This window comes from Mandrillus leucophaeus, unplaced genomic scaffold (genome assembly GCF_000951045.1).
Source record: "Mandrillus leucophaeus isolate KB7577 unplaced genomic scaffold, Mleu.le_1.0 Scaffold128, whole genome shotgun sequence".
NCBI lineage: Eukaryota > Metazoa > Chordata > Mammalia > Primates > Cercopithecidae > Mandrillus > Mandrillus leucophaeus.
This window is the reverse complement of record NW_012101209.1, coordinates 1,026,948-1,050,716: the sequence shown is the minus strand read 5'-3', so window position 1 is coordinate 1,050,716 and position 23,769 is coordinate 1,026,948. Positions and strand designations below refer to the sequence as shown.

General features: G+C 40.7%; 1 protein-coding gene across 2 annotated transcripts; it reads left to right on the top strand.

Moving 5' to 3' along the window:
- The first annotated feature begins 447 nt into the window (after nt 1–447).
- Nucleotides 448–22,206, top strand: PPP1R17 (protein phosphatase 1, regulatory subunit 17). Of its 2 annotated transcripts, XM_011972184.1 has the most exons (5): nt 448–1,037; nt 6,143–6,260; nt 9,225–9,377; nt 10,721–10,873; nt 20,958–22,206. In XM_011972184.1, exons 2-5 carry the CDS (start codon nt 6,179–6,181, stop codon nt 21,035–21,037), a joined length of 468 nt encoding a protein of 155 aa, XP_011827574.1. In that variant the 5' UTR covers nt 448–1,037; nt 6,143–6,178; the 3' UTR covers nt 21,038–22,206. The 2 variants fall into 2 exon arrangements, with proteins under 2 accessions (XP_011827574.1, XP_011827575.1); XM_011972185.1 differs by lacking the exon at nt 9,225–9,377 and having other exon boundaries at nt 748–1,037.
- The last annotated feature ends 1,563 nt before the right edge of the window (nt 22,207–23,769 follow it).

Sequence of the window (23,769 nt, the reverse complement as noted above, 5' to 3'; positions counted from 1 at the left end):
AAACTGCTGCTCCTCCAAACCCGGGTGGGCTCTCTTTCAATGAGCAGACCCAAAACATAGACCCTTCCTCTCCAGAAGACAGCATGTCACCCCTCTCCCCCATCTTGCTTAAACATCTACTCATGAGTGCCTATGTATTCCTAATATTGGCACACTTGGCTTTGTTCCTTTGAAGGAGGAAAGTTTTTCTGACCTGCACACCATAACCTATAAAGTTGGGGGCTGCTTTCTTTGCTATGTGCTGTTTCAGATGCTCTCTTTGGTGAGAGGTATTGCAAAGTGATTATGAGCATGGACCCTAGCATTTCATTACCCCATTCAAACCCTAGCTTCACCTTGTGGGGAGACCTCGGGCATATGATTTGGTAACTCTGAGCCCCAGCTTCCTCATCAATAAAATGGGATGATGACAGTAAATCATTTCACAAGGCTAGCATGAGGGTTAAGTAAGTCGATATGTGTGAAGTCTCTAGAAGAGTGTCTGGCATGTTGGTAGCCTTAAATAAATGTTGGCAGTAGCTACCCTTCTCTTCCTCCTCATGATAGTACTTTGAGAAGGAGCAGTGGTTATTGAAAGTACTCTGGATTTAAACTCAAACAGGTTTGAGAGTCAAAATTAGCTGTGATCTCTCTTTGGCACATCACTTAACTTCTTTGTGCCTCAGTTTCCATATTTACAAAATCAGGCCAAAAAATCTATTGCATGGGAATTTAATGATGTAGCTGGTTTGTCTGAATTTCTCTGGTGTGCACACTGGAAACTCAAAGCACGACTCTATATTGTACTTTTGTAACGTACAATTATTGCTGTGGAGAGCAGCGATGGAGATGTTAGTCCTCTTTCCTTCTCCATCCCCCTTGCCCTGGCGCCTGTGAAACAGAGCATCCCCATGGCAACAGCAGCAGCTGGTCCCTAGATAAGAGGAGCTGGAGCCGGCCAGCAGCAGCCACTGCCGCAGAGGAGCCAGGCCCAGCTTCGGTGAGCACACACGCCCTCCCTGTCTCTCGCCTTCTCTTCCCTGCATCTGCACTGATTGGTAAGTGCTTCAGATTTTTACTCCAAGAACTTTTGTGGTGAGAAAAGCAAGTTTCCAGTAAGTTACTGGGACAAAGAAGGCTGTAGCTGGTGGCATGGGGTTGTGCTTCAGGGAGCAAGGCTAAGCTGGGGTTGAGTGGAGAGCAGAAAAAGTTACCACTTTCAAGTCATTCTTCCAAGGGAGGGAACTGTGTTTTGTAAAAGCCTGAGTCCTCACAAACTCATTTGCAAAGTTTCAAGATGAAGTTGGTGTATCTGCATATTCACACAGGATAGAGAGGTTTATCTTCCAAGGCTGGGGAAAGTACAGAAAGTATGCGTCTCAAAGCACATCTCCATGCCCTACTTTAAGTCAGACTCTCCTCCAGGAATACTGCCAATTTAGGTTTCCTAAATGAACAAATCTGATTTTAAAAGATGGTACTTTTTGACCTGAATTCAATCCTCTGGTTAAAAAGAGGTTTGACAATGAAAATGTATTTTACATAGCCAGAGGGTGCATTAACGAGACACCACATAGGCTGGATACAACCTTCTACCTTTTAATTCCATCAAGTGAATCAAGACCTGATTACTTTGGGGCAAGTAATCTTTAGAATATCGTAGGGTAAGCTAAGTGTCAACTTGCTTCTGAGAATCAGTTTTATTATGTTCCCAAGACTTAGAAATGGGTATTCTGCGGTTGGTTTTTGTCTTGAACTATTCTCATCTCATTGCCAGCTTCAGAGAAGGCCAGAGATGGGTTAAGGAGATAATTCTGGTGGATCAATTTAGATAGACATATAATCACAAACGGAGGACTGAAAGATCTAAGAAGGCCCCTTACACTCAGGAAAATGTATGTGCAGGACCTGGGCTTGGGGCTCCGTGCATGCACATTCTATGGTTAATACTCTCAACAACCCTGGAGAAGAGCCGCTATCTTTCCCATTTAACAGATTTGAAAACTAAATTTTTGAGAGAACAGGTAACTGTCCCAAGTTCACCCAGCTAGAGAGTGGTACAAGCAGCCAAACCTTGGCTTCTACTTTATATTGACTCACAGCATCCAATCTTACAGGTGAGAGGAAATTTCTTCCCATAAGTTAAAACACATATTCTCACATCCAACTGAGAAAATTGCTCAATGATAAGAGAAAAGACAAAATGTCCAGACCAGCTTTTGACCACACACCGAACCAACTAATGTGTTTCAGCTCTGCTGGTGTGCCTGCCTTTCTGCAATATAGTGGGGTCCCTTTTCTAGCACCCAGTTTCTTCCCCCTTTCAGGTCCTGTTCTCAAAAGAGAAGGTGACCTTTGTCATTAACAATCCCTGTGTATTGTGACAGCAATTTACATATTGCTGCTCTTAGTGGTATTTGCATTTACAAGTGTCTCTCTGTGAAAAGAAAGGTTTTGTCCCTTGTGAAAAGGAAGGTAAGGATTAGTAAGAGCAAGTCACAAGAGTTTAAAATCTGAAGTCCTGAAATCCTTTCTCAAATCCTGAAATCATATCTCTTGGTATCTTGCATGCTACACTGACTACCTACATTCTGTCAAGCAACCACCACCAGAATAATTCAGATCAATAATCTTTCATTCTCTAATTAAGAAATCTGAAACATTTTGAAAACCAAAAGGTTTGTTGTTAAGTTCAACACAAACTCATTTGGTAGCAAAGCCTGACCTGAAAGAATGTGAATTTTTTGTGGTTTGTCTTTTATGTCGCTTAGTGTGAATATTCATAGTTTTGCTGCAGAAATAATGGATGTGATTGCTGGTGCTCCTGGAGACACCTTTAGAGCTGTTATATAATTTAAAGAGTGCTGATTTCCACAGCACATTTGGCTCCAGGCTTGTCATAAGGGTGGGCGGCTGATACTGCAATGACAGTGGCGATCCACGTCTCTGTGTGAGTGTTAGAATTCAGAGCCTACACTGAACCAATAAGTGGCACGAGGATGCTAAAAAGTCACAAGTCTTTGTAGTAGACACAGTTTATGAAACACCCCCATATGTGAAGTATTAGACAACAAGCCTCTCTGGAGGCCCTAGCCTTTTGGTTGAAATCTGAAGACCCAGAGGACCAACTATTTAGGCATGAAAGAAAGAGCTGTTGGCTTAGAAAGTTCCCAAATTACAGCAAGATGATGAAACCTTCCCTGGGCAGCCCAACAGGTACAGCATCCCTTTATGACACCTGCTTGGGGTAGAGACTGAATTAAAGAGAGAAAGGCGTGGGCAGAGTCAGGAATAGGAAATGGAAATATTCCATTTCCTATGTCAAGAATTAGACCGGCTCATGTCTTACAACAGCTCACTCATAAAGAGCACCTCTTCTCACTGAGGATGGAAATGGAGAGTGAGTTGGGAGATGGGGCCATTATACTAACAGACTATGACAATTATCAATAAGCCAATACTAAACTCCAAATGTCTTTCCTGTCTACCTACTTGTTCTTTTCTTTGTGCGAAAATTTTCTTCCAAGAAGTCCGTAATGACATCATTCATGATAAAAGTATCTTCTAATCCCATGAGCAAAACATATCCCTGCCCAGCATGGGATATTTTTGTAATGTAAAATCCCAGATCTGGAAATTGTCTCTCAGCCCCTTAGCAAACAGTCTTGCTGGTTCACCACCATCATTCTTTAAATCACACTGATTTAAAATAGTGTTGTTTCTCCCATAGACAAGATGAGCTATGCTGTGGAGGAAGCATGTGTCAGTTTTGTGATGAATCACTAGTTTCCCTCGCCTTGTCCAGGGGCCTCTGACATGTTTGATTATTTAATTCATTGGCCAGAGGCAGGCTTTCTTTTTCTAGTCTGGTGCTGCCATAGCTGCTTTGCTCAGAGGAGGGCTGGACCTCCCATGGCTTAGCATCTGAAAGAAAAGTTCAATTGCTTTTTAGAATCTTTTCATTATACAACAGGTCTTCCTTAGCCAAAAATCTAGCATGGTAGATAGACAACACTACATAAAAATAGCTGCCAGTTGAATTGTGCCTACAATGTGCTCAGCATGCAGCTATGCTATTTCATTTTCACAGTTACTCCGCCCAGTAGGTATTATTATCTCTATTTTTCAGATGAGGAAACTCAGGGTAAGCTCGGGGGACAGAGAGGGACATATGTTTCTGGGTGCCAGACTGTGTGGGCACCACAAAGATGTTAGCTTTTGCAAATTTTATTGTAGCAGCCTTAGCTTGTGGGGAGAGGGGGCAAAAATGATGCTATTGCATTAGGCTCCATTTACTCTCACTACATCTTTAAGATTTAGCAACTTCATCAAAGTCATATGGCTTTTCAGTTTAAGAGCTGAGATTTAACCTAGGTCTATTTGACTCAAGAGTCCAGATTCAAAATAAATAATCTGCTATTAGGCACATAAGAACAGCCATAGGATCCAAGTTAAAAAACACCTTACCTTTCAAGGGTTGGGGAGAAGGAGAAAGGTACTAATACCAGATAGGACCTGCAGTAGACAGTAAGTGCCTAGCTTCAAATGATGACTCTGATCCTAAGTGTTTTGCTAATGGTAGGTCATTTCAAGATTTTTGAGCCTCAGTTTCTTCTTCTGAGGAATGAATATTTTCACCGGATCCTCTATGGGATAATTTTCAACATAATGTGTATGACTGGGCCCGTGACTTTGCCTGAAGTGGAAGAACATTGGTTAAATATGTGCGTAAGACCATATTTGATGCTGCCTTGAGACCTCAGCACTCATCCTGAGTGATGTTCCCATGGCCCATCCAAGCTAACAGCGTACTTCCTGATGGTCGCAGGGAGTTGACAATCTCTATACAAACACTGAAAACAATGGTCTGAATTGATTTCTACTGAAGTCACTCAGTACAATCAGTCTGCACAGAGTGACACTAAAAGCCATGCTCAAGTGATCAGTTAATAGCTCCATCTGCTATCCAGTGATCTCAGCACATAAAGGAAGAGACTCTTCCGCCTTTGCAGAGAAAACCGGTTTATTCCTCAAAAGACAACAGAGTTGAACCCATTTTATGAGCTTGAAACATTAGCACAACTGGCTGTGTGTTCATCTGCATGCTGGTTGTCAAGGAATCTCAAAAGAAAAGAATTGGTCGGTTGATTTTAATCTTATTCATTCCTCCCCCACCTCTCTTGCTATGGTAGGACAAGAGTAATAAATTATCTAAAAAGAACTCAAGATACAGAATCTAGCCAGGCTCTAATGAAGATTTTCTATAAATCTCAGCTAATGCATTTCTCTTTCAGGCCTGACACATATCCATTCTGGATTTCCACTGCTCCTGGGCAATGGCTATAACTGATCGCTCTGGAAAGTTCAATGAACTTTCCAGGAAAAATGGAGGGTGGGGAGGGAGACAGATTTGTTCTCATGTCTGGAATCCCGAGGGAGAAAATAAAGATCTTTCCAAAACCCAGATTTTCTCCTACCATGTTTCTACCACCATCATAATGTGGATGGGAGGTAGTCTCCTTACTTTATACAATAGTTATAGAATGTAATGATAAAACAAAACAAAACAAAACAAAACAAAACAAAAACCCCACAACAGAAGTCTTATTCAATTCGGGTTCAAAGGACTCATTTTATTTTTAAGAGACTCGGGTGTCTAATGGAAGTCAGCAGGACTGGACCTGGATATAGGCTTAGCTATTTAATAGACATGTGATTAAATTAATTAAACTTTCTGAGCCTCTGTCTCCTCTTCTGTGAAGTAGACATAATCCTACTTTGCAGAACTCAACAGAAAAAACATAGGCAAGGTTTAACCATGATTTTCTGTGACTCTCAGCTAACTCACTTCTCATTCAGACTTGACAATTGCTCATTTTGAAACTCTAAAAGTGTCTCTGAGAGAGGGCAAATATTGGACATTTGATACATGACAATTACCGATAAATCTGTCAGTGTGAGGGTGGGGGGGTTCATTTTATTTTGGCTTAAGTCCCAAGTTTAGAGTTTCTAATAGAGAAGTTTAAGAAGCATACATAAAGAAACAGGATTGAACTGGGAACACAATAGCAAGTGCTCAACAAATATATTTACTTAGTAAATGAATGAATGAATGAATGAATAAACAGAGCCATATTTATTCACTGTTTTTATCCTTCCTTAGTGCTGGAGAAGAAATATATCCACCCACCCTCATTTGATGATGTCCACTGAGCAAATGCAGCCACTGGAACTCTCAGAAGACAGACTGGACAAGCTAGACCCTCGTTGCAGTCACTTAGGTAAACAAATGATTGATTGTGAATGTCAGTGATGGAAGTCAGAGCAGAGGTGTCTCAGCCATTAGGTTTGCAGGCAAGTCAGAGAGAGGCCCCCCTGAAACCTGATAGTCTGTGCCTTCTGGTGACAGCCAACACCAGATGGGCAGGCAAATAGCCATAGGTCTGTGGAGTCTGCCATGTAAATATTAGCTGAAGCACCAGTGAGAAGTTCATTAAAGAGAGAGAAAGAGAGAGAGAGGAAATATCGTCCTCTTTTTCTGGGTCTGACAGAGTACCAGGCATAGCATTTTTGAGGCAATAAATGGAATGCGTCAGTATAGCTTGTTTCCAGTATTTCCTGACACACTTTTACCCCATGTGCAGCGCCAATAAAATATTTCAAATATCTCTCTTTGCCTATCAAGACAGAATTTTAAATAGCCTTTTTCTGCTTTATTGTCAATCTGTTTCCTTTCCAGAACTGACTTTTTGCATAACCTTTGTAATGAAAATACCAGAAACATTTCTGCCTCTACCCATTTCTAAAAATGAGACACTCAGACTTTTGATGGATGGGCCTTTTGCATATTCATAGTCTTTGTCTATGCCTCGCCTGGTTATGACTCCCCCCTCCTCTCCCCTCTCCCCGTTTGCCATCAAGATATTTTATGTTCAAGATTTCTCCAAAAATGGGGAAAAGTGCAATTGAAGTAAAAGTCAAAATTAAAGCAAATGGCTGTGCACTGAGCAGCATCCTGGGGTTGAATTGTCGCCCATGACAGGTTTGTACCTCCAGAGACCCACAGCAGGGCAGTATCCATTCAGAGCAGCATTCATTTATTCAACAGATGACTACGGCATGTAAAATATTGGGGAAAGATTAGCTGTGCTATGTGGCAATAAACTTTTAAAATTGTGTTTGCCGCCGGGCATTAGGATACATAGTCCCAAGAGGCTGGGTTTAATCTTGATACTATAACCTGCCCGCAGTGTACCCCTCAGCTTTTTACTTGGCTTTCTGAGCCTCAGTTTCCTCATCTTCAACATGGAGAAAAGAGTATAACACCCTTGTAGACTTAGCAGGAGAACTCAATGAAATCATATGTTCAGTGATGGTGTACATATTTAACAACTGATAAAGCATAGGCATTGAAAAATCAGAAAAGGGGTAATAAATGAATGAATAACAGAGTTGCATCTAGACCCACCAAAGTTTAACACATTTAATCCTCAACATTTTAAGGAAGTTTACCCAAATAATTTTTAAATAAGAAAGAGAGAAGGAAAGAGAGAAATTTACCTGAATACTTTTTAAATAAAAAAGAGAGAAGGAAGAGAAGGAAATGAAGGGGAAGGGAAGGAACTAAAATATCCAATTACTCTTTTAAAATTTCTCCATATTTATTCATATCTGTAGATCTATCCAGACTATATCCAGGCCATAGTTAGAGTTTCCAAAGAAGACAAAAAGCTTCACTGTCTTGTGGCTTCTTTGAATCCTAACAGAATGTTTCCTTATACAAAATATATTCCAGTTTATTCATTCGAGCACTCATTCAACAAATATTTATTAATTGCTGCTGAAGTGTTAGAAGATAAGGCACCTGTCAGTAAAGAGGTCAGAGAAGACATGCAGAAATAATAACTAGATCATCTTTTAAATATGTTACTTGAACAAAAATGCTGTGAATATTAAGAAAATGAGAACGAACCTTCAGGACTGGAGTTAGTACAGATAGATTTATGAAGATGGGAAGGTTTCCCCTAAATTTAGAGGAAGGTTAGAGGGTGAGCAATGGCCAGAGTGAATATTTTGGGACATCTGAAATATATCAAATGTATCAGATGCTTTACAAACATTAACAAATTTAGCTCTGTCTCTTAACACACACACATACGCGCAAACACACACACACACATACACACACTGATTTAATATTAGTATTATCCCCACTCTAAATATTGAGAGAACATTAAAGTTTCTAGAAATGAAGGTCCAAGTTCTCAGAACTAGAAAATGACAAGAGTCCATGTTTGAACTCAGATCAACTTGACCCCACTTAACCATTCAACATCCGTTTAATGGAGGGAGAGGCAATTAAGAGTAAAATTACAAAAAGACTGTAATCCTTAATCTCCAGAAAGGCTGTGTCTGGAGCAGGGGGTAAACCATTATGGAACAGTGAACCATTGCTGAAACAACGACAGCGAAGCCCAAAGCAGAGCAACACAAAGGACAGAGGAGTAAGAGGGAGCAGAGGAGAGACTTGAATGGGCAGGGCATGATCAGATTGGATTCATCACCCATAACGACTTCTGATGGACTCGATGTAAAAGCCAGTCTTCAAAGTTCTGGTGGGGTAATGCAGAGGACTGAGAAAAGTAAAGAAATGAGTTAGAAGACAGTAGGATCTTGAGTTAGGATGGGCAAATAGGAGGGTTACAAAGCCAGGAACAGTGAAAAGACAAATATGAAAACTGAGGCCTGGATCACCAGGCGAATGGAGCTGGCACAATGATGAAGTCAAGTGAGAAATTCACTGAGGACCGAGGGAACCTTTCCAAGATCGAGGGAAATTTAGGTTTCGTACTGGCCCTTGGGGTCTCCAAAGACAGGAAGTCTTGAGCAAAAAGAATGGAGGCACGTTCAGCAGAGAGAGCCTATTCTCCCATCAGAAAGTTAACTCAAACCCACTGTGTGGCTTGCTGGACCATATTTTTAAAGTTTTCTTTGCCTCAGTGATCCATCCATTTGAGTTTCCTTAATCTGGAGTTTTACAGAATTCTAGTTTTCGATTTTGTTATACGAATGTATGCAAGGCTAATAAAGTCCTTTGTAGAATAGGCCATAATAAATAAACACTTTTCCTTTTCAGGCCAAATCACCTCTGCACCATCATCAATTATAATTAGGAACCAAACAGTTTGTGACTGGATCCTTAGTCATGTTATATTCTTTATTTCTTTGTATCCTGTCAAAATTAGATGATCTTTCAGACCAGTTCATTAAGGACTGTGATCTCAAAAAGAAGCCTAGAAAGGGAAAAAATGTACAGGCCACCCAGAATGTTGAGTCAGACCAAAAAAAACCAAGGAGGAAAGATACACCGGCGCTGCACATCCCGCCTTTCATACCAGGTAATGGACAAAGTCATCTGCACAGCTCTAAAGGAGAGCCACTTGCAACTAGGTTGCATTGGTCGTACACATTTTTCCTTAAACATTCAGGTATTTTAAAGTAATTTGTGCACTAGCCACCTCTGTATCTCTGTGTTAGTTACAATATAGCAAGCTGCTATAACAGATACATTCTAAAATATTAGGGGCTTAATACAATAAAAGTTTATTTTTTTACCTACCAATAGTGAAATCATGGGGTATGAAGGCAAGCTCTGCTCCAAAGAGTCATTCAGGGAACCAGTCTGATGTGTTTTGACATCATAAACACATGGTGAGCAAAGTCACCACGAGCTTCCACAGTCACGATGAGTACCAACGTCCAGCAGGCATGGGAGGTAGACAGAGTGGAGGACTGGCAGGGAGATTTACGTGAACCAGGCCTTCATCAGTCACTAGGCCTCACCTGACAATGAGGAAAGTCGGGAAATGGGTCCAGCTCAATGCTCAAGAGAAAAGCAAAGCAGTCTGGCAAACAGCTAACATGTCTCTGTAACACCCTTGGATGTGATGCATGACATTCTCTTATTCTCAAAAGTTTTGCCTTGCTTTGCTTTCTTTTCTCCCTCCCTCTTGGTCACTAATTTACTGTCATCTCTGTTCACAGCACACCTTGAGGGTTGCAAAGCAAATGAAACATAGATCTTTCTGGGAATGATCTTTCAGTTTTCTAAGAAATAACAACAGCACATAATAGCTGAAATATGCAGTAAGAAGTGACATCATAAGGAAGTTCTTAAAAAGGACCATTGGGGCTCAGTGTGGGTAGCGAATTGTGGAAAATTTTATGCAAGAGGCTGTTTTTAGAGAGTTACTCAATGACGGAGAAAAATTTCACTGTAGCATAGAGGTGAGAAAGCAGGAGGGTGGAGGTATCAGGGCATAAGTGTGCAGACACAGTTTGCAGTACATCAAATGAACCTCTCTGACTGAAGAGAATGGGATTTGGAGGCAGAAAAACTTGGGCTCAACTGCTCTCGGACACCTATGAGCTGTAATACCCTGGGCACATTTCTTTGCCTCACTTCCCTCAGCTATGGGATGGTGGCCATAATACTAAATTCCTCAGGGTTTTTGTGAGGCTAAAATAAAATCAAGCATGCGAAACCTTTTGTATGGACAACGTTCCTAGTGGAGCCTCAATAAATACTAATGCTTCTTATTAAAAAGACTTGCTTTATTAAAGTAAGTTTGGAAAGCTATATTGACTGTCTTCACCAGATGTCTATAAATATGCATAGTCCTCATATATTAGGATATATGTATTTGACCCTGTTTCTCTCTGTGTTCCCCTAACCATGCAGGTGTGTTTTCAGAACATTTAATTAAAAGATATGATGTTCAAGAGAGACATCCAAAGGGCAAAATGATTCCTGCTCTTCATAACACTGACCTGGAACAGAAAAAGCCAAGGAGAAAAGACACACCTGCCCTGCACATGTCCCCCTTTGCGGCAGGTAAAAAAGCTGGTGCAGGGCATTTGCAGGGGGTGACAGGGACAGGTCAAGAGCCTTACCATCTGGAGGTCCCCAAGGCCTGGCCATTGTCCTGGCCCAGCAAGCTGCATTGTGCTGAAGTGCTCTGGGGAGAAGCCACACTCACTGCTACCTTTTAGGTTTATCTCCACTAGTAGCTCCCCAGGGGCTGATCTGGGGATGGGAAAGGGTCAGAGCATTACTCATGCCTCAGCAGAGCTGGCTGAATTCACTGAGCCAACGGAATAGAAATGTCAGTGGGTCCTTGAGAAGAGCTGGAATGCCCTCCTCCCAAGGCTTCCACAGATTTTGGGTCTTATGACTGGTTCTCCTGAGATACTTGGACTAATTGGCCAAATCCTCAAAATGAGAGACAGAAAAAGAGATGCAGAAATATGGATAGCTATCTTAATATGTGTCAAATCAAACAAACAAACAAAAAAATCATACTGAACTATGAGTACAGCCCCAGTCTGTAAAGGAGCTGCTCTGTGAGATATAGTCCTTGTCCTTGACAAGTGCAAGTTGGGGAATAAGACATGTACATTCATGACTAGAGTATGACTCTGTGTGAATGTGTGCATTTTATACAGATGGTTGTGTTGGGGGAGTGACAGAGGGGAAAATATGCTAATGTTTATTGAGTTTCTACTAAATGTTAGGCACTCAGTTTGTCATGTCTCATGGATTTTTATAAATTAACTAATGTAATAGAGAGGCTATTATCTCGTTTTACAGATTAAGAAACTGAGAGAATTTAATTAACTTACTCATCTGCTTTAAAGTCTTATGTGGATAAAATTGATAGATGACTAATTGGCTAATTGGTTGGATCAAAGATGAGATGACTAGATGGATAAATGAAGAGATAAAATTATGATCAAGATCAAACACTAAAATGTGGCAGAATTGGGGCTCAAACCCAGGTCTATCTCACCTTCGGGCAGTTTTTCACTGGTCTGCACTGTAGTTTGGAATTTTAGCATTATAGGAATAGAAGAAACACTCCGGGGAGAAGATAAAATTTGGCTGTTGTTATAAAACTGTATTTCCCCACTGTTTCATTTAATAAAGAAAAAAATTGAAAAAACAGCTCAGAAGAAGACATCACGACAAAAACAGTCAGGGGCTTGAGATCCCCAGCTACATTAGAGGCTCTGGTTCTATGCTCAATGGGATTTGTGTTCTCTGCACTTCTGTCCTTGTTCCTCCACCTCTTCTTCTCTTCCCACATCCATTTACCTCTATCCATCCCTTCGTGTTCACCACTTACCTATATACCAAGATGAATGGTGGGTTTATGACCCCACCTAGTCATGCCAGGGACAACTCTCTCTCTATCTCTTTCACACACACACATTTCTATGTACCAGCTTTTCTAAGCACTGACTACATGCAAGCTTCTGAGATCATGCACATGTGCTAAAAGTACAAGGAGTTTAGGACATGCAGAAGTCTAATTTTCAAACTGTCTTCTTTCTTTTAACAAATATTTACTGAGTACTTGTCATGTCCTGGGCTCTGCTCTAGGCAGTGGTACTGGAAGAAAGTCAATAACCATATAGATAAATACGTAATAGAAAGTCTTCTAGGAATAAATGCTGTGAAGAAAATAAAGTTAGTTAGATGAAGAATGGGAGATAGAAATTGCTTCTTTAGATTTCCAAGGTGCACAGAGAAACCTTTTCTGAGGAAGGGATATTTAAGCAGAGACCTCAGGAAAACGTGGGTGTGCCGTGGGGGTAACTGAGCAGAGTATTTGAGACAGGAAAGATAAATCCAAGAGTCCTAAGGCAGTGATGTCTTTGGCTTTTGCTCAGTCAATGTTTATTGAGTGTCTACTGTGTGCCAGGCATAGCTGAAGTACTGGGCATACACTGGAAAACAAACCCCAAAGATAAAGTCCTTGCTCTCATGGTGTTTATATTCTAGGTGGGAGAGATAATTAAATATTTGGTGCTAAAGCAGGAAAAAGAGGTTTCTCTAAAACTCACAGTCAGGCAAATTGGACACCAGAAGATGACTCGCTCAGAAAGAGGAAAGGTTGTGAGGTCCGCCTTCATTATTTCCCTGGGCAGGATCTGTTGGCCCTCAGTAACATCCTGCATCAGTCATTACCTCATTCAACACTGAGTCAACTGTGATGGCCCATCACAGCTCTCTTACCTCACTGGGACGTGAAGGATAAAGCTGTTCCTGTTTTCTAACAGAGAGGGGAGCAAGCCAGCACGGTTTCCCAGTGAAAGGGCCTTCACAGATGATTTTTTAGCAGTATTCTGTCTTCTTTCAGAGCAGTTTTAATATGGGTCAAGGGGTCCAGAGATCTTGGAATAACTGATTTAAGAATAATACACAACAGTCACAGTTTGTTAAGTCTGACTGTTTCCCAAGGGGAGAAGGAATTGTTACAGGGTGATATTTCCATACTAGAGGTTTGCAGTGTTAATTAAATATAGGCCTACCTCATTCCATTTTTCTTCACTTTTTTGTGCTTTTCAGATTTTGATTTTTTTTTTTAACAAAATTGGATGTTTGTGGTAACCCTGCATCTAGCAGGTCTATTTTTCCAGCAGCAAGCACCATTTTTTCAATAGCACACGTTAACTTCATGTCTCTGTATTGCATTTTAGTAATTCTTGCACTGTTTAGAATTTTATTATTATTATTATTATTATTATTATTATATCTTTTAAGGTGATCTGTGATCAGTGATGCTTGATGTTACTATTGTAACTGTTCTGGGGTGCCACAAACCTTGCCTATATAAGACTGTGAACTTAATCTATAAGTGGTGTATGTATTCTGTCTGCTCCACTGACAAACCATTCCCCCATCTCTGTCCCTCTCCCCTGGCTTCCCTATTCCATGAGACACAAAGATATTGAAATAAGGCAAATCAATAACCCTACAGGGGCCCTTAAGTGTTCAACTGAAAGGAAGAGTTGCACGTCTCTCACTTTAAATCAAAAGCTAGAAATGATTAAGCTTAGTGAGAAAGACGTGTTGAAAGCCAAGGCAGGCTGAAAATTAGGTCTCCTGTACCAACCAGTTAGCCAAGAGCCAAGTTGTAAATGCAAAGGAAAAGTTCTTGAAGGAAATTAAAAGTTCTACTCCAGTGAACACAGGAACGATAAGAAAGTGAAACATCCTTATTGCTGATATGGGGAAAGTTTCAGTGGTCTGGATAGATCACACCAGCCACAACCCTTCCTTAAGCCAAAGCCTAATCCAGAACAAGGTCCTAACTCTCTTTAATTATATGAAGGTTGAGAGAGGGGAGGAAGCTAACAGAGAAGAAAAGTTGGAAAGTAGCAGAATTTGATTCGATATTTAAGGGAAGTAGCCATCTCCCATAAAAGTGCAAAGTGAAGCAACAAATGCTGATGTAGAAACTGCAGGAAGTGATACAGAAAATCTAGCTAAGATAATTGGTGAGAGTGGCTACACTAAACAATAGTTTCTTAATGTAGATGAAATAGCCTTCTATTGGAACAAGATGCCATCTAGGCCATTCTTAGCTGGAAAGGAGATGTCAATGCCTGGCTTCAAAGCTTCAAAGGACAGGCCAACTCTCTTGTTAGGGGATAATGCCCTGGTGACTTTAAGTTGCAGCCAATGCTCATTTACTATTCTGAAAATCCTAGGGCCCTTATGAATTATGTTAAATTGAGTCTGCCTGTGTTCTGTAAATGGAACTACAAAGCCTGGATAAAGGCATACATGTTTACAGCATAATTTACTGAATAATTTAAGCCTACTGTTGAGACCTACTGCTCCAAAAAAAGACCCCTTTCAAATTATTACTGCTCATTAACAATGTACGTCATCACCCAAGAGCTCTGATGGAGGCACACAAGGAGATTAATGTTGTTTTCATGCCTGCTAATGTAGCATCTATACTGGAGCCCTTGGATCGAGGAGTTACTTCAACTTGCAAGTCTTGTTATTTAAGAAACACATGTTTTGCAAATGTAGAGCTGCTATAGATAGTGATCCTTCTGATGGATCTGGACAAAGTAAATTGAAAACCTTCTGGAAACAATTTGGTATTCTAGATGCCATTAAGAACATTTGTGACTCAAGGGAGGAGGTCAAAATATCAAAATTATCAGAAATTTGAAAGAAGTTGATTTCAACCTTTATGAATGAGTTTGAGAGGTTCAAGACTTCAGTGGAGGAAGTAACTGCAAAAGAAATAGCAAGAGAATTAGCATTAGAAGTGGGGCCTGAAGATATGACTGAATTGCTGCAATCTAATGATAAAACTCGAATGGATGAGGAGTTGCTTCTGAGAGATGAGCAAAGAAAGTGGTTTCTTGAGATGAAATCTACTACTGGTGAAGATGCTATGAACATTGTTGAAATGACAACGAAGGGTTTAGAATATTATATAAACTTAGTTTATAAAGTAGCAGCAGGGTTTGAAAGGATTGACTCGATTTTGAAAAAAGTTCTGCTGTGAGTAAAATGCTCTCAAGCAGCATCACATACTAGAGCAGAATCTACTTTGAAAGGAAGAGTCCATCAATGCAGAAAACTTCACTGTCATCTTAAGAGATTGCCACAGCCACCTAACCTTCAGCAACCACCTCTCTGATCAGTCAGCAGCGGTCAACATTGAGGCAAGCCTCTCTAAGACTCAGGTGAAGACTCAGATAATCATTAGCATTTTTTAGCAAAAAGTATTTTTAAATTAAGCTACGCTCATTATTTTTAAAGACGTAATGCTATTTCACAGTTAGTAGGCTACAGTATAGTGTAAGCCTAACTTTTATGTGCACTGGGAAACCAAAAAATTTGTATGGCTCTCTTTATTGTGATATTTGCTTTATTGCAGTGATCTGGAAGAACCTGCAACATCTCTGAGGTATGCCTGTAATAAAATTTTTTAGAAGTCCTGCAAAAGGAATCACTTTGACTTTGTATAACCCAGATCTGATCTATTTTTCATAGAACTTGTTTTGGTACTACCTATTAGTTTTACTAGTCTAGTCATTCTATAGGTTATGCTACGATATGGGAAATTCTGCCTTAGAATTGTGATATGGCTTAAATCAACATTTTTTTTTTTTTTTTTTTTTTTTTGTCTCTACCAATAGATTGTTGTTTCCAAACAAGATGAGAAGAAAATAGAAGCATAGGCAGGGTCACATGTTTTCAGACTTGCTAGGAAGGAGCAGAGCTAGGCAGGGTGGTACAGAGCATGAGTAATGGAGAAATGGCCCAAGGACCAGGGGAAGCTCTGAACCTCCCTCATCTGTGTTTCTCATAGGTTAAGTGCATTCCTACCTAGGTGAATCCTCTAATCCATCACATGTTTTCCCTCAGGCTCTGCCTCTGTCCAGGTCCCAACTACCTTCAATAGTTATCCAGCTCAAAGCCTCTGCTATCAGACTCCTTCAGGTCCAAAATGACTGTTTTCTATTCTTAACTAACTCTGTATTAGTCACGGCATGCAAATACACAAAACTTTGTCATCTCGTTTAGTATTGTCTTTATTCTTCTTGTTGCCTGTATTGTCGCTGCTGCTTAAATTGACTTACATCAACAACTTGCATGATGAATTCATGAGGACTGGCTGTGACTGCCTTATGTTTCTGGTATTGATCTTCATATCTAGTCCAATCACTTCTACATAGCAATACTCACTACATATATGCTGGTTTGATATTTTATTTGGCAATCACAATTTTGCAATACCTAATGGAGACTGATTATTTTCTGTTCATGCTTGTATCTGTTTTTATTGAAGACCTTCTAGGAGAAGACTTGGTAGAGAAACAAAAATATTTACGGGCAGGGAGTCATCCTAGTATACAAAATTGAACATGGGCTTTGGATTCACAAAGGTCTAGGTTTCATCCCTGGTTCTGCTCCATACTAGCTTTGTGACCCTGGACAATTAACATAAACTGTAAAACTTTCTTCATTTTGCCCATAAATCTAAAAGGGGACCATAAATATGTCTCCCAGCATTGTTAACATAATTAAATAAAGTATATAAACCACTTGGCAGAGTTCTTGGCTATCAAAAACTCTCAACAAATGTTAGTTCCTTCCATTCTCTATTAAATCTTATATTCTGTGAGATAAATCAAACCATTTCTGAAGGTGAGAATTGTCTAAGCCACAGCATCTTACTTCTCTGTATAAACCTGCTGATTCAAGGAACTTCCTAATGGGTTGAGCTCATTTACCTGACATGAGAGCTGCCTACATCCCAATATCTACATCCTAAGAGAGTAGCTTCTCTATTGAATCAAAAATGTTTATCAAACAACACAGAGTAAACAAGAGTTGGGGGTGGGGACGGGGAGAGGCTGTATAGCCATAGCCTCTGTACACATTATGGAATTCCTTGAATTCCTTGAATATCATAAGTAAGTGCAATTACAGATATTGTGTGATTCTATATTTCATTAGCATATTAGCTGAAGTACTTTATTTTTGAAGCGCCTTTTAGTAGCTAAAGATTTGGCAGTAATCGAAATGGTAGTTAAGCTGATAAGGATAGAGCCTTCGGCAGATGTTCAGAAGGACTCACATTGGTTCTAATAAGGGTGTTGAGAGAAACTCACAGACAAATACACTCTGGAGACATCTCTCATTAGCCCTTGGCAAGTGAAAACTGGACAAGGATCCAGTCTCTCTTCTAAATCTCTTGCTAACTACCTTCACTCCCCTTAGTTAATGAGCTTACTTGACAGGTTCCAACTGCGAGCACAGCCCTTCAAAGGGGTCATCTCAAGCTTCTCTGCCAGACTCAGGCTTGCTCCCAGCTTGGCCTATGGTTGCCAGGGGCCCTCATCTCAGTGACTGCATGGCAGAGAGCATTGGTTCTGACTAGTCAGATCTGGGTAACCAAGGCCTGCTTCAGAGCGAAAGAAGTGTTATTAGAGGTTTGTCGCAAATGGAACCATGAAAAAGGCATAATGAGGCTGGAAGCATTGAAGAGAATCCTCCTAGAAAATTGTCCATGAGCTGTGGACATTTGGGCAGTTTGGGACATCGAAGATCAAAATCCTGCACTTCTACATGAGAAAGGGACCAGGATGTCCATTGAAAGTGATACGTCTTCTGTCTTGCTGGGAATAGAACATTCTGTCTAGCGTGACTTATCAGAGGAGGTGGTGTCCTAGCCCTGGCTCCCTGAGACCATAATGTAATGTGCATGAACTATTTTAGCTGGTGCTCTGGGTGGGATTGTGCTCTAAAATAGCTTGCTGCAAAGCTGATTGGCCCTTGGAGACTTCGGACTGGCAGCCTTGGTCTTAAAACCCACTAAGCTCTTACAAGCAGCCAAGTTCCCTAAACTCTTCTGTATAGAGAGAGGATGAAGGGAAGGAAATGACATTTGCTAAATCCCTACTGTATTTTAAGTCTTGTGCCAGATGTTAGCATATCCTTAGAGAATCTCATGGTTCAATAGGGGAGAAGGATGTATTGTCCAGTGATTCCTACAATGTGAAATATGCTGTAACAGAGGTTCATGTATGATGTGACTGCAGCCACAATGTGGGCCTAAGTCTATCTGGGGACATCACACATTGTGGAATATACAAATTACTTGTTCTCCAATTTTATGGGTGAATAAACTGAGGCTCAGATAGGTTAAGTGAGTGCTCAAGGCTTAATGATCACCAAAGGCAAAGCTTTCTGGTTTCAGGATCTGCATATTCCTTTAATGGTGCACCTCTGCTTCCCCTGAAAGCATGAGGGTCAGAAGGAGGTTAAACCAGACCAGTGCTTCCCAAACCCAGTCCATCTTCATGTCACCAAAGCATCAAGAACAAGAACGCAGTGGTGACATGTAGATACTCCTGATTTAAGGCTCATCCTAAGCAATGATATCCAAGAAATCAAGATTTCTATGAGCTACCATATATTTTTTCATTATAAGACATTAAAATTAATTCTTAGCTATATTAATATAAAATGCTGGTTCACCCTCTACTTGAAATTATCTCCTGTGTTCCTGTGGACAGCCCAGCCTACTCTGGGAAGGGCTGGCTGTGATGATTTAACAGGCTTTTCTTATTCCTGAAATAGCAGGAACTTTTGGGGGAGTCAGCGAGGAGCAGATTCTCGTATGATTAAGTTTCCAGGGTACCAAAAGTAACCAGAAAGTTGATCTGCATTTGGGAACTTAAAGGCTCTTGCCCACTATGAATCAACTCGATTTTGGCTTAATGTGAAGAGATATCAAAGAAGGAAGGATGGAAAAATTTGGGGCTCGGCATAGCTAACTCTATGTCCTCCTGCCATGCTAGCCTTAATTCCAAACAGAAATCCAAATCTCTCTGCAGCTGGTGTACGAGAAATATCTCCCACTGTGTTTCATAAGTGATTTATGCAAAAGCTGTGGTTTCAGCCAGACTCTTGAAATTGTTTTTCTCCTCCAATAAATACCAGCTAATTGGTAAAGAACTCATGTGAACAAACTAGGAACTGAAACAAATGAATAGTCATTAAGATCAACACATAGTTTTCATTAATTTGCTGCTGTTGAATGGAGTCCAGTGTGGTAGAAAGGCCTCTTGTGGTGCACAGCTTCTCTTTCTCAAGTGTAGATCTTTATAAAATGCTTCATGAACTGGAAGGCCTCTCATTATGAAAAGAAGGAAGGAGGCAGTGTGAGGCAGTGGTGGGGAAGCTGGCTGGAGTAGGATGATGGGGACCATGGAGGACTGGCCTTCCATCACAGCTTTTTGACCTTTCATTAAATGACCTTACTTTATGCTTCACAGGATGAGCAGAACCATGTGACCCTTATTGGCTGGTCCTTTCTGGGGTGATCAGTCCAGAAAATTGTGCTCAGACTTCTGAATTTCAGAGACCAGTAATTTTTTTTTCTTTTTTTTTTTTTTTTGAGACAGAGTCTTGCCCTGTTGCCCAGGCTAGAGTACAGTGGTATAATCTTGGCACACTGCAATCTCTGTCTCTGGGTTCAAGGGATTCTTCTGCCTCAGCCTCATGGGTAGCTGGGATTACAGGCGCCCGCCACCATGCCTGGCTAATTTTTGTGTTTTTCCTAGAGATGGGGTTTCACCATGTTGACCAGGCTGCTGTCTAACCCCTGACCTCAGGTGATCCACCCACCTCGGCCTCTCAAAGTGCTGGGATTATAGGCATGAGCCACCATGCCTGGCCCAGTACATTTTTTAAACAAAATACTGTGGAGCCCAACATAGGAACAGCAACTTTTTATTTTGCTTTATAAGGCTGCATTTTAAAAACCTTCTAACATCTCTAAAATTTCATAAAACAAAGGATATTTTAATCCCCAAAAGAAGAAAAAATAATCTCAAAATAAAGAACAGCTTTTAAAAGTGTAGGCATACAGCCATATGAAAAGCTCAGTACACTTTCCTTATTTTCTCATTTTGCTCCAAACCATGTGAACGTCATCACCTCCTGGTACAGTACTGACATTTGGAAATGGCATGTCCAGAGCCTGAGCTCAGTATTTCCCTGGATGTAAAATGCTTTTAAGTTTGACTTCTTGAGGATTACCAGTTCTTTTCGAAAGGTAAATAAACGAGCAAATATTAAAGGGAAAGGAAAAGCCGACATTTAGTTGCTCTATAAGTTATTGTTTAGTTGCACAATAAGATATTGTGACATATATCTTATTTAATTGTCACAATAATCCTTTATAATAATTGTTACTGTCCTCATTTTATATTGAGAAGACTTAGATGTGAATGTGTTTTCTGGCCCGACACAGATTAAGTGAGTGATAGAACTGTGAGTGCAAAGCAATTGGTTACTTTCCATCCCTCCATGCTGCAAGCTTAGGAGCAGAACTTAGAGAAGAAGATGAAGGCTGCCTCTGACTTCCAGGTGGTGCATCCCTTTGTAACCAGAATAGTGTCCTCATTGAGCACCTCTGGGAAGGCCAGATAAAGCCACCCAGCTCCCTCTCTGGGTTGGCACTTTTAGCAGCTAGCCTTGTAGACACTAAGGTTTCTGGGTTGCCATGCTCCTTTGTACTGTGTCTATCAGCAAGGTTGCCTAATGTTTTAATTAGAGACACTTAATTGCAGGTCTGTGCTTTGTTTTGCAGGTGTGACATTGCTCAGGGACGAGAGACCCAAAGCAATCGTGGAAGATGATGAAAAGGATGGTGACAAGATAGCTATTTAAAGATAGTTCCCCTGAGACCACTTGTAAATAGGTTAGATTCGTTCCCTATGGTGACCTAGAGAAAAAATAGACTTGTTTCTGCTCTCGTTTTTGTCATCGTCTGACTTTAAGATTCAGACACCTTCTCCCAAGGAGATGTATGCCATCAAATTGCCAGTCACCTCTTTGTCTCTGTCTTCTTTCTGAGTATGGTTTCTATTCTGTGTTTTGAATTTTTATTTTCTAATGCAATGGAAAAGAAACAGATCATCCTAAATGAGGAGGTAACAGGGAAAGCACTGGGGTTCAGTTTCTGCATCTTCTGGATCAATTCACGGAGGAAAGATTGTGGATTACGTGGGCTCCTTCTTGGTTTTTGCTGCTGAGCAGGACTTGACTTAGCATCATCCAAGCACCAGTCCAAGTGGGGTTCCCTGTTGCCAGTTAGATGAAAATGTTTGGACTCTAACTCACTGATTGCTTTGGAGAAAAAGGTCTTTTATTTCTCCTGTCCTATCTTAAGGGTCCAAATGTCTCTGGTGAAGTTCCTAAGACCCTTGTCCCAGATACTCTAAATATGACTGTATGAGCTGGGGGGGTCAACCCAGCCCACCATGCCTTGGCTGATGATCCCAGAGGCAGAGAGTGCTGGTCTGTCTGGGAAGCTTAGCAATGCATCTTCAAATTTATTTTTGTTTTTAAAAATATTTCTTAAACATGCTGTCCCAACATTTGTGAGTTGTGTCACAAGTAAGTAATTATCAATGGTAGATAAAATATCAATGATTGTGATGAATTTACATAAAAAAAATAAAGTCAGTAAAAGCCATTGTGTTATTTTTAGCATTCTCACTTATTTAGACTTCAATACACTTTCCTGGACGAAAGGGGAGAGTGTGGTGTTAGCTAGTGAGCAGAGGTCTGTATATTGTCCTTGCCCCAGCGTGCGATCTGTGGATGCCCACAGGAAGGCATACAGGTCTCATCCACCAGGCAATAGACAGGAGAGAGGTGAGAACTATTCTTAGAAGGAGGAAAAGTAGATACGCAAATTGTCACAACTAAGAGTGATAATTTGGTAGCTCTGTATGTATGCTGGTTCCAGCTGTTTAATCCCTTCTGTCTTTCTGTTCTCACAAAGATGGAAAAGATGCAGGAGCTTGCAGGAAATAAAGCTACATCTATCCACATCTCTGTCCTGGTGCATTTCTCCTAAAAATACCCAGTTTACTCACAGTTATAAAGAGCAGAGGTTGCAAAAGAGACTCACAAAGTTTTGCTTTTTTTTTTTTTTTGGTCTGCAGCGATTTTAAAATGTTTGTATTTGCTCTTAATATTTAACGATCCAGTCAGGAAAAGTGATGCAAAATTCTGGATTTCCAGATTCTCTTGGAAAAATATCTCAAGACCTGTCAATTTTGGGCCTGATTAGAATCATGGCAGCATCAGTTGGAACTGATTACTGGATGCCAATTTTAGAAGGAGCGTGCATTCTTGTTTGCCGTATCCCCCACCTGGAGTATATCATTCATTGACTCCAGTTTGGAGTCCCCTTAGCGAAGACGCATATTGTGATCCTAATGATCTCACCTTTTTTATTCCAGCACTCCATGCTTCACTCCCACTTCTGATGCCCCAACCCCAGCTTTGGGTAGAGGGGAATAAAATTGTGGCTGGGGTGTTGGTTGAAGCATAATTGGTGAAGGAGGGCACCATAAAGTGTTTACAAAACCAAAAGCAATTACAGGTCTATGGATAAGAGGATAGTATAATCACCAGCAGCAATGTTTACAAAGGGATCTTTACTCAGAAAACACAGTCTCACCCCATCCTTTCAGATTTGCTGTATGAACACAGTGTACATCTGTAGCCATGTCTACAGAGATGCTCGATAACCTCTGAGGCTACTCTGAAAATCTTCATCATTACTGACTCCCTGGGTTAAGGTGGAAAGTGGACCAGCTGTTGTGGAAATAAAAGCCTTGGGTCTAGCTTCAACTATGTGATGCCAAGCAAGCCCCTGGAACTGAGTCTGGTTCTTTATCTTGAAAGTGAGGATAATAATTCTTACTTTGCCTTGTTCATAATTTGAGAATTAAATAAGATAATGAATGGCAAAGAGCTCCGTAAGTTAAAATGCCCTATCCGACTGTAACATACGATAATTTAAAGACACCTCCAGAGTTTGCACAGTGTTTTTTCTATTGCCAAATCCCCATTGCCCGAGTATTGAATGGGCAGCAATTATGAGACTCAACTCACAGCATCTGAAAGACTTCAAGTAGGGGGATCCCATCGATTATATGGCCTTAACTGAAAGACCTGACTTTGTAATAGAGTCCCAATCTTAAAAGAGCATATACAGAATGGTGAGAGGCAAAGCCAGTCAAACCATAACCAACCCTGGATATCACTGGGTGACTTGGGTGGAAGCCAAACCTCCCTCACTTCCTTTGTCCCCTGAGGACTTTTTCTGGCCAGGTAAAGTAGAAGTTTCATGATTAGCATTATATTCCAATTAAAATACTTCTCAGAGCATTATGAACAACTTCCCTCCAAATGAATAATAGTTACATTAAGAAATTAAGGGAGCCAGGTGCAGTGGCTCATGCCTGTAATTCCAACACTTTGGAAAGTCGAGGGGGAGGATCACCTGAACCCAGGAGTTCCAGATCAGCCTGGGCAACACAGGGAGACCCTATTTCTACAAAAAAATTAAAAATAAGCTGGGCATGGTGGCGTGCACTGTGGTC

Excerpts from the sequence above, each read along its gene's own strand:
- PPP1R17 (XM_011972184.1), top strand. The coding sequence starts at position 6,179 with ATGATGTCCACTGAGCAAATGCAGCCACTGGAACTCTCAGAAGACAGA. Across the intron at positions 9,378-10,720 it reads CATCCCGCCTTTCATACCAG|GTGTGTTTTCAGAACATTTA; the intron begins GTAATGGACAAA and ends CTAACCATGCAG. Across the intron at positions 10,874-20,957 it reads CATGTCCCCCTTTGCGGCAG|GTGTGACATTGCTCAGGGAC; the intron begins GTAAAAAAGCTG and ends TTTGTTTTGCAG.